Below are 17,045 nucleotides of genomic sequence, written 5' to 3' on the forward strand. Positions count from 1 at the left end.
GGGGGGGGGGGGCACTCAGACCGCCTCTGGCCACCATTATCTCTTCAGTGCATGACTGTGTCCATGTGAGTGTGACAGTGTGAAAAATAGAGTGTTTGTTTGTTTACTGTGTGCATGTTGGTGTGCGTGTGTGTGTATGTGCGTGTGTGTGCATGCCAGTGTTTGCTTGTTCATGTGTGTGCCTGTCAGTAAATCCGAATAAGTGTGTGTTCACATTTGCTGTTCAATATGCTGAAGCCAATATAACTGACTGGGGGATAACTAGTGAGCCAGATGACATAGCGGGAAGATACTTCTCCTCAGACCTTAATTCAACCCCTCCGGGCAGGGTTAAAGCTTCTTAAACTTCACAGACGACTTTTTCATTCATTATAATTATTTAAGTGGACAAACTTCTCTGAAGCTACACTTATCTGGTGTAAAATAAATATAATCTCCTGCTAGAAGACAAGAGTCACTAAGACCACTAAAATAGCTGACTGCAAGTTGAAGACTAACTTAAAGTAGGCTTCGGGTGAGATCAAAAGGTAAAATCTATTCATACTGCTGATATCAGGTGTTATTGTGTATCTCAAAACACCACAAGAGGATTAAAAAAAAGTTGATGGGTCTCAGATCAGGTTAAGTGCATCTGGACACTCTATTATGTGCATATATGCAGCAGGTCAGGGAATCCTAATAAATCTGCTTAATTGATAATATATTAATCACTCTAATAATAATAATGATAATAATAATTGGTAAAATGTTCTCATTAGTATGTAAACACGGGCATATCTGGAAACATGTTTAGTACCTTTAAAATCTTGTTTTCGTGTTCAAATAAATAGAATGGATGGAGTATTAGTGGCAATGTATTTTTTTCTGACAAGAAATGTTGACATAAAGTAAAGAACAAAAAAACACTAAACCTCTGAACTAACCTCCTTTTCACTGTAGCATAAAACACACTTTCTGCAGACTAGTTTGTGTTAAGCTATGTCATAATTTTGTCGTAATATTTCTGACAAGTCATTTTGCATTTTTTTACTTTTACATGCCAAATCGAAATTTTTATTTTTGTCTATTGGACAGCAAAGATAAAATTCTTTAAAGCAGTAAAGAGACTACAGTGGGATGTTGCTAACAGAAACTCACCCAGAGCTGGGCTGGCCTAGAGACCTACATCATTTAACATACTGCCAACACCACACTACCTATATAGCCAAAGCACCCCACACACTCTATCCACACATCAGTCACTGCTCGCTGTGTGTGTGATAGCGAGAGAGAGAGAGTGAGAGTGTGTGTGTGTGTGTGTGTGTGTGTGTGTGTGTGTGTGTGTGTGTGTGTGTGTGTGTGTGTGTGTGTGTGTGTGTGTGAGAGAGAGTGCGGGAAACAGAGATGAATGACCGTCTAATCGTGCACACAATGCATCTAAGCTCCATAATGAAAACCACTGATAAGAAAAATTAACATAACAACTAAGTGGTACAGAACAAGACAGTGGACTTAAATAAGGAGGCCTCACGCACCATAAATCTGAACCATAAACACAAATATGTAAGACACACAAACATAACTCAGTGACTTCCTCATTCTAAGCTGGGAAAAAAGACCCTAAGGCATATATACACATATCTGCTTCATCCTCATTTTTGCTTTTTGCCAGTTCCCGCAGAGCTGGGTCCTCCACTCATAGCACGGTGCAGTAAGTTTTAATGGTAAATCAACAAAGGGCCGACATGAAAGAAAGGCTAGCTTTCCAGTTTGCAGGGTGAAGAATTATTCATCAGCACTGTAGTGTTGCACTGCAGGCGAAAATCCTGCAGCAGCGCTCCATTTTAATTGCCAGAAAATGACTGTAAATGATACAGAGAGAAAGGGAGAAGAAGCCAAAAAAGGAGACAGAGGGAGAGAGAAAGGAAAAAGAGAGTTCGAATCAGAGGTATAAAGAAGGGGAGGAAAAAAAGGACACCCCCTCTACCAACAGCTGCCCCCCAAATTGAAGGCCATGGTGATAAAAAGCTATGTGGCAATCAGAGAAGTGAAGTGTCCCCCCAGCAGCCTAAAAGAGAGATAGTGAAGGGAGAAAAGAGGAGAGGAGGGCAAGGGGAGTGCCATCAAAAAAGGACTGGTGGGATTAGGTCTGAGAGAGAGTTTACTACGCTCTTTTTGTGCGCCGAACCTGCAGGATTAGAGATAACAAATGTTAGCCGAGGACGGGCACCTGCTGTGAGCCGAAAAGAAGAAGAGGAGGAGAAGAGGGGAGGAGAGACGAGAAGAGCTAACCCACTAAAACAGCAGAATGGGCTTTTGTAGCCCTGTGCAGAATTAGAGGAAAGAGGGCTGAAGGGGGGAGACAGAAGAGGATAAAGAGGGAGGGAGTAGAGAGGTAAAGAAGTGGATGGAACGGGTACAAAGTAAATTTGTAATTGTCAAACAGATGAAGGAGCTGAGATTTTGTGGAGGGGTAAACATTGAACTTGCTAATCTTTGGACCTCAAAGCCTGCTTTGCTCGCAGTCACTCTAACGCCTTCACCAATATGCGTTTCTGTTTGCTTGAATTGTGTGGCCCCTGTAAATCCACAGATCAGACTTCATGTAAAAACGAATAAAGCACAACAAATATTCCAAGTTTTTAAAGTCTCTCAGCTCTCACTTGTTCTCCTCGCCTTCTCCTAACTACCTTTACACTTCCTCCTCTCCACCCGTCTGCAGCACTTGGGTGTATGTGACTGAAATTGCTGCTGGGGCCTGGGGACCTCCCCACCTGCTCTCTGCAATGACCCCAGCCCAGGAAGCACTCAGACTGGTCAATCAACAATTAAAAGCCTGTCTGTAGCCACTAACTCAATTCAACCACTCAGCTTAGTGCTCCGTTAGAGCCGAGGCACCCAGACAGAGCCGAGACAGACTCAACAGCCTTGACCTCTCCACTCCAGATCTCTCTCTCTCTCACACACACACACATACCGGGTGGTCCAAGCCAGTGTGGTCACACCTACACACCCTTACCGATGTTTGAACCACTGGGGGCTGTCTCGAACAAATGCATCCCTAGGTGGGGAGCAGTGTAGTAGATGTGCACGTGACAAGAGGCGGGAGAGATTTACCTTGAGGCCTGGCCTGGACAAAAAGGTCACAACCTCTGTCTTGCAAATGTCTTGGTACCTGTACTTCAACCTGAGGGTTTAACCCTGTTTAGCGTTCAATACTGAGTTTGACCTTTTCTTCAGGCTGACTTAAGGCATTTACTATAGTGGACTCTGGGTCAGTATATGTGTGTGTGTCTGTGTAGTCCAAGTTTTCACACACGCAGACGCACAATCCTTAAACTAAATGATGTAGTGATAGAAGAGGCATGAACACAAACATATTGGCACCAGTTTCCACTCTAAAAATACACAGTAGCGCTCTTTAACACACACATACACCCACTAAAACGCTTCAGTCACCCCATATGTTTCCTGTTTTTACTGTTTCATCATTCACTCACTGCTTGGAAAAAAAGACCTGGAAATGTAATATAAAAACAAAAGCCAGAGAATAACTGCAGGGGCTGGTAAACGAAGCATAAAGACCCCGAGTGACCGAGGGGAATTATTTGGCTCCATTAAGCAGGCATTAACATGAATTACTATCTAATTAAAATTAAACAGCTCATTAATAACTTTGCGGTGGGGCCTTAGTGTGGAAGTTCTCTGGAGTGTGTGTATGTGTATTTGAAGATCTGTGTTTTGTCACAGCCAAGAGAGCAATCAAGTGGGATAAAGCCGAGCAGCTGCCCCAAAGGAAAGTCAAGGCCTGAGAGGGCTTACCTCTGGAACAAGACAACTCTGAAAAAAGATGTTCTTCAGCAAATAAAGTTAACTTTATTCACTGTTTAATCCTGCAGCATCAAAAACTACAGTAAATGAAGCCGGCATCCAGCTGGCTTCAAGGTTAAAAGTGTGAACCACAGATTCAATGGTACAAATCCGTATGCTGCATTTCTTTCCATTTGTTGTCTGTAATCTGTCAATTTAAATAAATAAATAAATAAATAAAATGTCAACAACATATTTCAAATTTTAAAAAATGCACAAAAATCTTGTGTGTAGCTTTACCAGGTGAAAACGCCTCATTCTTAACTTAAAAGTGGTTTTAGGGGCCTAAATGTACACACACTTGTGGGTATTGAAAACGGCTTTTTAATAAGATATTTAGCATTAACAGTAATAATCAATAAAAGAATCGTGTGAGTCAGAAAGTTCCAGCAGTGTCATCGTATCTACACAAGCAAATAACAATCACACATACAGGAAACTAGAAGAGGGGTTTACATAGAATGAAAGATTGAAATGGAGCAAAAGGAGTCACGAACAATGATCGGTCATGAACAACAGACTTCCCACAGAACATGTTTGCACACTTCTGCACGCACACACATGCATTTTGACAATATGTGACACGTCGACTCACTCCTGCCGTGTCCTTTTGGGGTCGTGGCCTTCATGTCGGCAAGCCGCTCAGCCTTGCAGGGTCTGTCAGGCGAAAAGCAGACAGAAAGAGAGAGAGATGGTCTGAGTCTGAGATCAATGTGTTACCAGTCTTGTCATCATTTTAACAAGAGGATATTGAAGAGAAGAGGTGTGGGCTGTGTAGGGTACAGCTGATGCTCAGTAAAGATGGCAACAGTGGTCATTGTTACATTTGTTTTCATGGCACTGGCACAGAAACAATTCCAATGTTAAATCCTGGCCTGCACTGATCTTACTGTTCTTAAAAATGCACTATCAGCAAAGTGAACCCAAAAACTTTTGGCTTTTTCAGCCTAAAGTCAGATTTGCAAACATCATTTCCCGTGCATTGATAATGCAACCTAATAATCAAAATCCACAAGATTGTCCAAAGCAAACACTCGACATTCTAACAACAAAATAACTTGAAGAAATAATGATAGATAGTCTTCAGAGATGCGGAGTGAATGACAGAGAGGGGGGGGTATGGACTTAGGCCCCAAATGTATGCCAGTGCATGCATCAGCCACCCCCCTGCACTCTCCTCTGGGCCAGGAGCTGTTTACCTCTCTATCAGCGGTCCTCTCTAAAAGCTGGGACCCCATCCATATTCACCGGCCTCAAATTCCTCTGCTTATCTCCCCCCAACCCTTGAAAAACCTCCTCGTGTTCCCCTTTGCACATACATACATACATAAACACGTCTTTATGGAGGCAAGAGGCAAACGCGCTGGGCCAGGAGGGTGTCGGGGATAAGAATCACCTTGAATTCAAAGCAGAGGATTGTGGGTCCTTGGCAGGCGGATGGATGGACAGGAAACCAGGCACATAGGCTAAGGATCACACTGGCATGACACACAAAACTGCTAGACAGGTAGAAAGAGGCTTTAGGCAGGGGGAAGGGGTGTGTGCAGCAAGAATATTAGCAATTCAGAGGATTTGGAACAGTAAGGTGTGATGCTTTCAAAATTGTGTGTGATGTCAGGTGATCTGTGTCATTAGGTGATGGATGCTTGTGCAGGTTGTTTTTCTGTATAAGCACATTTGTGCTCTACTCTAAACATGAGCTTTAAATGTGGAGTTTTACGAGGAGTCTTTTAAAATTGAATTGAAATTTTTGCTTGTATGTCAAAAAGTGAACTCAAAAAGCTCTGCTGGCACAGGAAATAGGATAACTCTTATGGGCACTTAAAAAGTTATTGAGAAATATAATTGGATTAGCTGTTGTTCACAACACTGAGATTTATATGAAGTGGACAAATCACTTGTGATGGTGGCTGCTTTGAAAAGGGGAGCAGGAGACTGGCTGATAAGAGCTGAAAGTACAAGTGAGGGCTCAAAGAGTGCTTGAGCAGAAGCAGAGACACATGGAGTAGGGGGGGACCGGTACCCCGTTCCTGTACAAGCTGCGTTGTTTGGGGATTGAAGTTGGGAACTCTCTCCACTACTAATTGCGCGCCGGTGCTTTCATGAATATTCATTCTGGCGTGTTCAGACCCCGCCTAATTAGCCGGGAGATAGAGGAAGAAATTCGCACCTTTTACCACAAGAGAAGCGTTTTTCCCCCGTCGCATTCTCAGGGGGATGCTGGCAGAATAGCCCAAGTTCATTAGCCAAAAAAGAAAGCGAAAAAAGTTACCTGAAAAGCACGGGACGATTTTGGTCTTCAGAATGGATGGGCAAACAGGATTTTTTTTTAATTACAATTGCATATTTAGTGCCTATTACGCATGTCTGTCAAAAAAAGAAAAAGAAAAAGGAAACGAATTACAATTATCTGATTGAGTGAGTTGGTGGATATTATTCTACTCGCGGTAGTTGAGGGGTACATCACATGAATTTTAAAATCTAAATATAGCTTGTGGCAGTTCGAAATGTTCCCCCTGGAATTGAGGAAGACTTGTATTAAACATCTAATATGAAGCCGCTGCCGTTTTAGGAACGCGAGTGTCTTATTTCGGATATATTTGTGGAAAACAAAACCCGATTTAACTTTATTTCGGACTTAAATGTCGAAACTACTAAAACCTCGAAATGCAAAAAAAATCTAATGTAAAGCTTTGCTGCTAAAATCAGTTACATTGTGAAATGATATATATTCACTTTGTTTCAATTGTTCTCTGATAAAACATTTAAACTTTGTCTCCAGCAACATTTTATTCGAGATACAGAAACGGCTGTGAGATCATTTTATAATCATCCTATTTGTCGTGTTTAATTTTAATGCATCCCTCCCATCCTAACTGTACTCACAACAAGGCAGCGCGTAAATGAAAGGTGGGGTTTGGTTAATTGAAGGGTCGATGAGGTTTTGTTGGCTGAGTTGCGCCCTGGCAAAAACTGCTGCATTTAAAGAGATTGGGATTGAGGGGGGAGATTAACACGTGACTGCCCCAAAAAGAAAAATGCCTCTACTCCTAAACAACAACCTTAATTAGAGAAGCACGGATATTCTAAAATTGTGAGCGGTCCGGGAAAACGTTGTTTGGTTAGTTTTCTGTTGTTCAGATTTCGTTACACTGTCTCTCCAAATCTGTCAGTGCATCGCAGGAAAGGGGCTCGCAAGAAAGTACAGAATAAATCAGAGAATTGTCTTCTCAGGGTGACACAAAGGGGACTTATTTCGGGTAAAAGAGGTCACCCAACTTCCTCATCTCTGCGGTTCCACTGTAAGTGTGCCTCGTAATTTCTTTCTTTTTTCTGAATCCATCATATCGCCTTCATTTCCAGCCGCTTTTCCTGTACGGCCTGTCATTCACCACTAAGTTCTGTGTGATCCCTTTCATCGAGCGCACCATGGAAACCTCGCGCATCCTGGCAAAAATGCACCTCAGCGCACACAAGGCCATATTCTTTACAAAAGGGCCAAAGCATCTGGACCTTTCTTTTCCAGCAGCTACTCGCTGGCATGGCAAAGCACAAGACTGGGTCTGTGAGGCAGAAACCACTGCTTTTTATAGACTGGGGACAAGAATGACTGAATGGCTAACGCATCTTCATTAACTGAGAGCTGCATGGAGCTCTGGTCTCTTATAGCAGTGACGCGCAAACCCGGGGTCTCTCAAAACAGAGGAAAGACAGTGATTTTTATTAAAGGAGTCGCGTTAGAGGGGCTTTGTCATCCTCGTCATACATGTTACTTTTAATTTTTTTCTCAGATTTCTGCGTTGTATTGCATAAAATATTAATTAAACTACGTAAAGGTTAGTTAATAAATGTGAGTAATACATAGTGCAATTATGCATCAATGTATTTTATGATGTATAAAGACAAATTACTCATGCAAACTATTCATTTTTTAAGAATTAAAGGGAAACATCAAGTGTAACTTATCAATCACGAGTCGTGTTTCTTAAATTCTTACATTGCATCAGAAACGTAATCTTATACCCAAATATCAGACTCTGTTACTAATAAATTGCTCCGAGATGACACGAAGATAACTCGCGAGGACTGTCTCCCACTCATTCCAAATAAATATATAACGGATGGGTGGACAAAAACCACGCCTTTCAAGAGATGATGACGAGCACCTGTGACCCCGACAACATTTTCCGCACACACGTACACACTCACGCCACACACACTCGCTACATTGTTAACGCTGGAGACAAGAGTACAGCAAGGACGCAGTGACAGCAGAAAGGAGACAACTTACCTTTTAGTCTTGTACTCCCGGATTAAAATGAACACTCGAGTTGAGTCGTACTGTAAATAGAAAGAGAATAGTCGCATGGGGAAGATGACAACAAACAAACACGCGGCAGAGATAAAAAGGCAAAACATTGCTTTCAGGTAAATGATTAAAATGGGACTGTTGCGCCTGAAAAACCTTCCAAAAAGCTCCTGTTTTAGAAGGAGCGGAACATGTGCCTGATTGCAGAGTTTTAGGCGAATGGAACGGGAGAGATGTAAGATTTGTTTAAAGCCCCGCATTTCCATTTAAGAACGTGATTGTGTTTGCAAAGATCCCTTTCAATCTTCGCATCCCCCCCTCTCTCTCTACCCCTCAGCGTCTCTGAGGCTGCTTTGCAATTCATAGAATTGGTAATTTGCTATTGGGACAAAACGTGAAGGGAAAAATAATCAGATCAACCGGGAGAGGTAGTGAGGAAGGAGCCAGGAGAAAGAAACACAAGGTTTCTCTCTCCAAGTTGCTGCTTAGTAAAATGCTTCGAGAGGTAAATGATATCAGAATATAGACTTAAAAAAATTAACAATTAAAAAAAAAAATCTGGAATCTGTTAAATCTAAATTTCCAGGGCTGGGGAATATCCAGATTAACCAAGACGCAAGCCAAGAGCTTGGCAGCGAAGAGTCCGTATCATATTAAAAAAATAAAGATTGTTTTATGATTATAAATGGTAATTATCAGATGTGGCAGTCTGGCTTTGAGGATATCAAAACAAGAGGCGTAATGATGGGACTAAATTGCATCGCTATAATATGTCACCTCTGTCACCTGTACTCAACGTATGTGCAGGGAGGAGGGCTAAGGAGCGAGGGAGCACGTTTTGGCCTTTCTGATCTAAGTGGGTGGTGATGATGAGATCACACAACATTGAAAATTACCGAGACAATACAAATAAATGACACACGCGGAGGCTTTGAAACAGAGCAAATGCTTTCGAATTTGTCACACATTTACGACAGCATCCACAGACACGTCGCATATTATTTACACGCCTCTCGTTGTGTGGGTGGCTGCAGAACTGGAGCAGCGCGCCTTATAATCTGTTTAAAACGAGGAGCGCTATAATCATCAGTGACCTATTATAAAGGTGCACGGGTGTGTGTCTGTAAGTGCATCTGTGTGTGTTAGAGGGAGGTGGGGGTGGGGGGTATCCTTCAAAAAGATCTCCGTACTCCCCCACGTGGTTATTTGCAAAACAACCGATCTAAACCAGGGGAAACCTAATCAAACCCCGCTGCTGTAGCCCTGCTCACCTTCCTTGGAGAAAACTGGATGAAATGAGAGAGAGAGAAAAAAAAAGTTTTAAAAAAATGAATAAATTAAAAGACGCGCCTTGTGTGCAGGTTCGCCAAAACGAGCTGCAGAAACTACTGTTAAAAACTCAGAGACATTTATTAAATAGAACATATGTTTTTCTATAACATATGTAAGATCGGAGCTCTGTGCGAAAAATGCGCTGCACCGTGCTCTGAACCCCTGCGCCTATTGAGTGTGTCCCTAGTGGGCTTGAATCGGAGAGGAGCCAATACAAGCGGAGAGGAGGCGTGTCTTCGCTCTTCCACAAGACCTCCCAGAGCAGGTTGTTGCGTTTTGGCTCTAAAGCCTGGAGACCTCCGAAGTGCTCGTCAGTTTTCGAAGTAGGAGCCATGGCGACAACAGCTCAGTATATTCCGAGGAATAACTCCTTACCGTCTAACCCGCTCATGCATCCGGATTCGGACAGGATGCACCAGGGGACGACCTACAGAGAGGTACAGAAAATGATGCACCACGAGTACTTGCAAGGGCTTGCGGCGACCAACACGGGACACCCGATGAGCCTGACGCACCATCAGTGGCTGCCAACCTCCAACACAGACTGGTCCAGCGGCACCCACATCGGACAGGAGCACAAAGCCAGCGTGCAGGCGAGCAGGGAGGACCTGAGCAACGGGTTCCACCACAGGTCTCACCTGGTGCACCAGCAGGCGCAGAGTGGCCACCATGGTTCGTGGGCGCCTGCCACGACGCACCACTTATCCCCGCTGTCCCCAGCATCTAACGGCCACCAGTCACTTGTCTACTCACAGCCTGGATACACAAACCTCAACGCAATGTTGAGTCCCCAGCCCGGCACGCTGCACCATGGCATGCGGGACCCACTCCACGATGATTCGGCCAGCCACGACAACCAGATGGAGTCGCCCCAGCAGGCTTTCAGCCACCACCAGGATCACTCGGACGAGGACGCGCCCAGCTCCGACGATCTGGAGCAGTTTGCCAAGCAGTTCAAGCAGCGGCGGATCAAACTTGGCTTTACGCAGGCGGACGTGGGGTTGGCCTTGGGCACCCTGTATGGAAACGTCTTTTCTCAGACCACTATCTGCAGATTCGAGGCGCTGCAGCTCAGCTTCAAGAACATGTGCAAACTTAAGCCGCTCCTTAACAAGTGGCTGGAGGAGACAGACTCAAACACGGGCAGTCCCACCAATTTGGACAAGATTGCTGCGCAGGGCAGGAAACGAAAGAAGAGGACCTCCATCGAAGTGGCTGTGAAAGGGGCGCTGGAAAATCATTTCTTAAAATGCCCAAAGCCATCTGCTCATGAAATCAGCACTTTAGCCGGTACTCTGCAGTTGGATAAAGAGGTTGTCCGTGTTTGGTTTTGCAACAGAAGACAAAAAGAGAAAAGAATGACACCAGTGGGGGTCCCTCACCCGAATATGGAGGACGTATATTCCCAAGCAGAGACCCCTCCTCTACACCGCACACTACAGAGTCCTGTGCAGTGACTGTTTTCATGAACAATCCGAGCATTTCCGCGGGGGGATAGAAAAGGGAAAGGGGCTATGGAGTTTACAGTATTTAAGTTTGGCTTTTGTTTTCCTGAGAGAAAAGAGACGTGGAAAAGTTGAACAGATCAGTTTTGCCTTTAGTATTCGCGATTCGCGTGCTCATCAAATAGATGGCAAGAGGAAAAAAACGTTAAGAAAAAAAGAATCATAAAAAAGAAAAAAAAATTCGCTATTACTGATTCCGTGCGCATTTAAAGTGAAACAAAGATCTTTATTTACCAAAATTTTACAGAGGAGACATGCATATAAAGTAAATTTGATATCCAATGGCTGCTCCAAATAGGGGGTAATTAAATGTGGCAACTGAGTCCATCTCCTCCTGGTGTACCATGAACTGTAGGCGCTGACCCGAATGAGGTTGTAGCCTGAAAATGATCAACACTGGAGATGAAAAGCCTACACTGAATGAACATTTAGCTTTTTTCAGGCTTAAACTGGTTATCTGAATATTAGTGTATACTTTCTTTGTTATATTAAGTGTGACGTTTTGGTTCGGGAAATTCTTTAACTTCAGTGTCTCTCTTCCTGCAAAGTGTCTATGATTTTGTTCATTATTTGCTATGGGTACTGTATCTCATCAGAGCAACCGCTAATTTCTTATTTTTTCTGTTTACTCAGTGGGAGTTGATGGTTGGAGGAGTGATGGAAATTGTGGCACCCGAAAACACAACACTTACAAATAACGCCAGACACGTTTTAGAAATTGTGCAAGTGCAACAGGACATCCAAGTTCTGACTGCATGCCTTAAAAAAATCGAGCTTTTTGCAGCTGACCACGCCGACATTTGCAAAAAGCACCAAATTAGAAGCAAGCGTTTCTTTTCTTTTCTTTTCTTTTCTTTTCTTTTCTTTTCTTTTCTTTTCTTTTCTTTTCTTTTCTTTTTGGAGGTTTTGATTGTTCTAAAATTATTGTTTTCTTTGCATGGAGCACTTATTCTTTCGTTAATATTAGTAATGCTATATTATGTTTTTAATAAAAGTGTGAGTGTAGCTGATCTCATTAGGCTTAAACACAAAAGCCTAAAAATCCCATGTTTACAGGTTCCTGGTTGGGTTATCACCACAGAGCGCTGTCAGCCCACACTGCTTACTGCCTGTTATCCTGTTGTATCCCAAACATTTTGAGAGATTGGTCAAATATGAAAAGTTATAATAACTCAGGTAACTTCAGTGCCCCATGTCAGAATATGACGCCTGTACATGATTTGTTTTCCTCTGAGTGTGTATTTTATTTTTATTTTATTTTTTAATATAATTCAGTTTTTTTTGTTTCACATTGTCATTGTATTATAGTTAAACGCTGGAATCGGAGAAAAGAAAATTACAATTCATTCATTGAGGGTAAGCGATGAAGGGATTTACTTTAGATATATTTATTTTTTCCCGATCTATAAGGAAATCTGAAAATCTCATGTGTCGTGTGTCATATCTCAGTGTTGGACCAGTCCAAAAGCCTACAGCAGTGCTATTCAATACAGATGAGGGAAACTTTTTTTCCAGGAAAAAAAATAATGATAATAATAAAGATTTTAGAGAAAATGTTGCCAGGATTATTTCCGATATGTAAATATGTCTAATATGTAAACTTGTATTTGTTCCGAGATATTGTTTTGTTTTTTGTTTTTTTCGTTTTTGTTTCTTTCCGGGCAGTTTTGTACACTTACTAATTCCAAGAAGATATTTTAATATGATTTCATTTATGAATCTGACCATTTATATATATATATATATTTATTTCTTAAAAGTGTTTGGAGCTTTTTTGTTCAGCTCTGTTAATGGTTACGTTGCAGTGGACTTCAGTATGTTTTTTTCCTTTTTGTTTACTACATTGGTTGTATGTTGATTGCTAAATGTAGACTGCAAAGTCACATTTATATTTATGTTATAGTAATATTTTATTACTTACATAAAACATATATACAAGAAATGGTCTTCTGTCTTCATTAAAATCCAAACTACTCGTCTTTTGTTGATGTCTGCTACAGAATCACCAGGCTAGAAAAAAATAAACCTGATCATCAAGTTGAATGCTTTTCACTGTGCTGAGCATCGGGAAGAAGTGAGCACCCCATGTGTTCATTTTAAATAGCAGTGATTCGTTATGTAACAGGGGATCGTTTAAAATCAGAAGCTGTGTACATGTGCTGTTAAGGGGAATAGACAACAGTATTTTACCTCAGGCATTCCCTGCTAAGTTCACAGTCTGTGACGTTGTTCACATCTTTGTGTAAACGCAGTATTAAATTGTGCAATATAAATACGGAATTACTGTCTTTTCATTGAGTGATTATTACTATTATTATCATCATCATCATCATTATTACTATTATTTAACAGAGGCGTTTGTAGCTAAAATATGCTTTCTGGAATTATAATTTGAGCTGTATTCTTTATAAAAAAGCATCGATCATCACTTGACGTGTTTTAGGCATTTAAAAGGCGAATTGTGATGAATCTTTGATCTCAGACAGAAGTGCCTGCAGGCAAACATCAGCCTCTTTTCCAAAGATAGAGAGAGGAAAAGGCACACAGGCCCATAGGATCGACATAAACGACGGGCCCTAAACTTTTATAAGGATAAAGACAAGCCTAATAAACAGGCAGCATATTTATGTGTTTCTAGCATTAAAAAAATCGACATCACTAAATAGTAAATTAAATACAGTCTCACCTCATGGAGCCTTCTGTCAATTACAACGGAACAAAGCGGCAGAAAGCAGTATTTTTTTACATTTGCATGTGTAGATAAAACCAACATATATGTAGTGAAATTTGTGCAGCTGCGGATATTTTAAGAAAATTTACTGTTTATTGATACATGACGAAAACCGAGAAAATTAAAAAGATTTACTGTTGATTTCTCTTATTGAAGTAGCCACTACTAAATGGGATTATAGCTAAAATCTAAAGTTTGCGTTTCTTGATGAATTTATTCTTTTAGTAGAGGATAGTAAATTCATATTATTAATAATTGCACATTTATATTTACGCATTTCCTCGTGGTTTTTGTGGTGATCGTACAGGAACTCGCAATGCAAAGTTTTGTGTCCCGTTCAGTTTAGCCACTTTTTAATTTTTTTTAACTTTCTTAATAAATAATGCCTTCGTCTGTTAGTATACATATATATGCACCAACGTTAAAATTTCTCTTCGTGAATTATTTCCTTCAATTTAGGATGTTCCGATTAATTTTAAACATGATTTTGTGAGCATCATTTGTTCATCCATGGCATGCCTTTGGAAAACTGCGATAAAATAACAAGAGAAACAAAAAACAAAGCAAAAATTCAGATTGTATTGGGGTTTTTTTAGTCGATCTTTGGTGCTTCTGTGATGGAAGTGTAAAAGTTTATTTTTTTTCATAGGCTGAGGTGGTCAAATTGTGGGAGAAGAGGCCACATTAGGAAGCAAAGCAATTGCCAGACAACAGCGAGTCGCAGGCGCCCCCTGCTGGCTAAACTGGGGTACTTCAAAGTCAAATGAGCCTTAAAACGAGGAACGTAATATTCCAATAATCATCAGGAACGAGATTATTTCTCTTCATTGTTTGTGGCTGTGTCAGAACCTTTAGCTGGCCAATCTTCAAACAGCTTTACAAAAGTTAAACAAAACACTGCGCTCTAATTCCTTTAGTCCGCTATCAAGCTAATACATAAATTCATTTGGGCTAAGGTTTATGACTCTGATAGACATTAAAAGGGTTTTTGCTGCTTGTAGCATTTTTTGGCACCCCCCTAGAGAGATTTTATCCAGATACAGTGAAAAAGCTTTAGTGTTTTAATGATAATAGCAATAATAGTAAAAGAAATCACTATTATAATTTTTTTATTTACCCAAGTATAATACAGATTTTTGTTTATGAAATGTTAGTTACATGAAAAATACATAGATTCCAGCTAAATAAGGTTACACAGACTCATTGCCTCTGCTATACCTGGATCAATCATGCTTACTGTCATGTTACCCGCCCCCCAAAGGCCCATACTAAGCTGAGGAACACCCTGATAAACTGTTGAGAATGACTTTTTATGCACAGCCTTGCATCCAGTTCATCTCTTCATAGTAAACAGCTTCTCAATGAGCCACTTGTTCTCATTATTAAAAGTTTTATAGGTGAGTCAAACAGAGATCAAACAACAGGCCTGCCTGTGTTAGATCAGGCTCACAAACCACCTAAAGTGACCAGCAGAAATTGTGGCAAATGCACAGAGGCCTGCAGAGGGGACATAGAAGGCTAAACAGAAGACATCCACAGTTGACCAGACATGAGAGACTGTGGTGACTCACACCAACTGTTATTTTTTGATGATATGCAATTTTTATTCTGCACCGTATGGAGGGACACAACCTCCATTATGCCATTAAATCAATAATACATGAGGAGAACTCATCACAAAACAGCAAAACCCAGGTATTTGACCTAAGTATCACTGCAGTTCATTCTTTCCTCCCTTCCATCTCATTCACTCTCAGCAGTTTGCTTTCCTACTGAGGGGGCCCTCGGCAGCCCTTGCAGTGGAGCTCCAGCCTCAGCACTGCCCGGGCGCCGATGAACACCAATGCCTCCTTCATCAGGGAAGTATCGTCACACACAGGAGATGTGGATTAGTGATGATTAGCAGGGATTATGGCTGGTTAATGGTGGGAAAATACATTAGGAACCATCGGCTCTTGGAGGGGGAGGGGATTTCACTCACACTAGCGGATTTGCATTGATCCACAGCAAATGAATGAGGATTAGTAGCATCAAGCTATCTGCCAACAGATAAATAACATTAAGCGTATTATACGCCAACGCCTGCTATTAATGACATTACAAACACCACTACAATGCTGGCAATTATGGAAATAATAGGAGCAGCTGAATAAGTTAGGCTGGGATTCTTGGGATTCCAGCTCATTCTCATGGAGAGGTTTGGGGTGATGCTGGAAAGTCAAGCTACTTAGTGGCAAAGACGCATGTAGCTTTTGGGTACCACCGTCTACTGGGACATACTTTAAGGGGTTTATATATTGTTAATGTTCTGATTTTTACTAAATAATTTATCACTGCTTTTATAGGCTGGTAACAAGCCTTTCGTAATCCCATGTTTTACGTTTCCAGGCTATGAAATTTCATTTTGGTTGTCATACAACCTTGTGCAGCAAAACATGTCTTTTTAACTGTTACCTTAATTTATCCAAAAGAACCCTTTCAGAGATGAGCAGCATTTGTAGAAGAGATGAAGAAGACCTGGACCAGAAGGGATTCTGTAAGATCAAATAGTTAAACCTTTGGTAAATATTTACTCATAGACTCTAACTTGCCAACTCAAAGGCAATATTTGCTTATTACTCATAAAAAACATTAATATATCCATTAAAAAAAGGGAACTAAGACAAAGAAGCAAGATTTAATACACAGTGGTGTGTTAATGATTTTCTTTAATATTAGACGTTCTAAAAAAATGTGAAAAGAAATGTGGTGAATAATTTAAACAGTGTTGATAAGTCGCAGTGGCTACCAAAGTATACTTTGTCCTTTGGTATGCCCATGTGTATCCATTTTCATTTTATTGCAGTTAATGGTGAAGTTCTGCTGGATCAATACTGACATCTTTATGCAATCAAAGTGCACGAGGATGGCATCGACAATATTTGTAACAAATTACATCTATCATATTACTCTGTAGGTAGGAGTGCAGAGAAGGCGACAGAGCCTGTAGCTTCCTTATTCTCCATTTCTACCTCTTCCTCTGGCCGAGTTCTCCTCTCCTCTTCTCACCGTTTATGTAATAAATACTCCTCTCCCACAGCGAGCGGTAGAGAAAGTGGGGTTGGAAACTGGAAAAAGAACAGAATAATGCATTTTTTCATCAAAAATTCCTTCTCTTCCCCTACCTCAAGGTTTCCTCCTCTGAGCCACTTGAAAGATGGGCAACAATGTGGCCACACAGTGAACACCTAGTTACCATATGAAACACTCCAGCAGTGAAGTGAAGGAGACGGAGAAGGGAGAGGAGAAGTCTTGTGTTATTTATGATACTGGACCTTGT

The 17,045-nt window shown here is 41.2% G+C and overlaps 1 protein-coding gene across 1 annotated transcript; it reads left to right on the forward strand.

Annotated features, from left to right (window-relative positions):
* The first annotated feature begins 9,793 nt into the window (after nucleotides 1-9,793).
* On the forward strand, nucleotides 9,794-11,851 carry pou3f1 (POU class 3 homeobox 1). Its single transcript, XM_005736088.2, has one exon. The coding sequence runs from the start codon at nucleotides 9,823-9,825 to the stop codon at nucleotides 10,945-10,947; it is 1,125 nt and encodes a 374-aa protein (XP_005736145.1). The 5' UTR covers nucleotides 9,794-9,822; the 3' UTR covers nucleotides 10,948-11,851.
* Nucleotides 11,852-17,045: the final 5,194 nt, after the last annotated feature.

The sequence above is a fragment of the Pundamilia nyererei genome, unplaced genomic scaffold, assembly GCF_000239375.1.
Source record: "Pundamilia nyererei isolate P.nyererei 1_Seehausen unplaced genomic scaffold, PunNye1.0 scaffold00067, whole genome shotgun sequence".
Taxonomy (NCBI): domain Eukaryota; kingdom Metazoa; phylum Chordata; class Actinopteri; order Cichliformes; family Cichlidae; genus Pundamilia; species Pundamilia nyererei.

Coding starts and splice junctions, on each gene's coding strand:
- pou3f1 (XM_005736088.2), top strand. CDS start 9,823: ATGGCGACAACAGCTCAGTATATTCCGAGGAATAACTCCTTACCGTCT.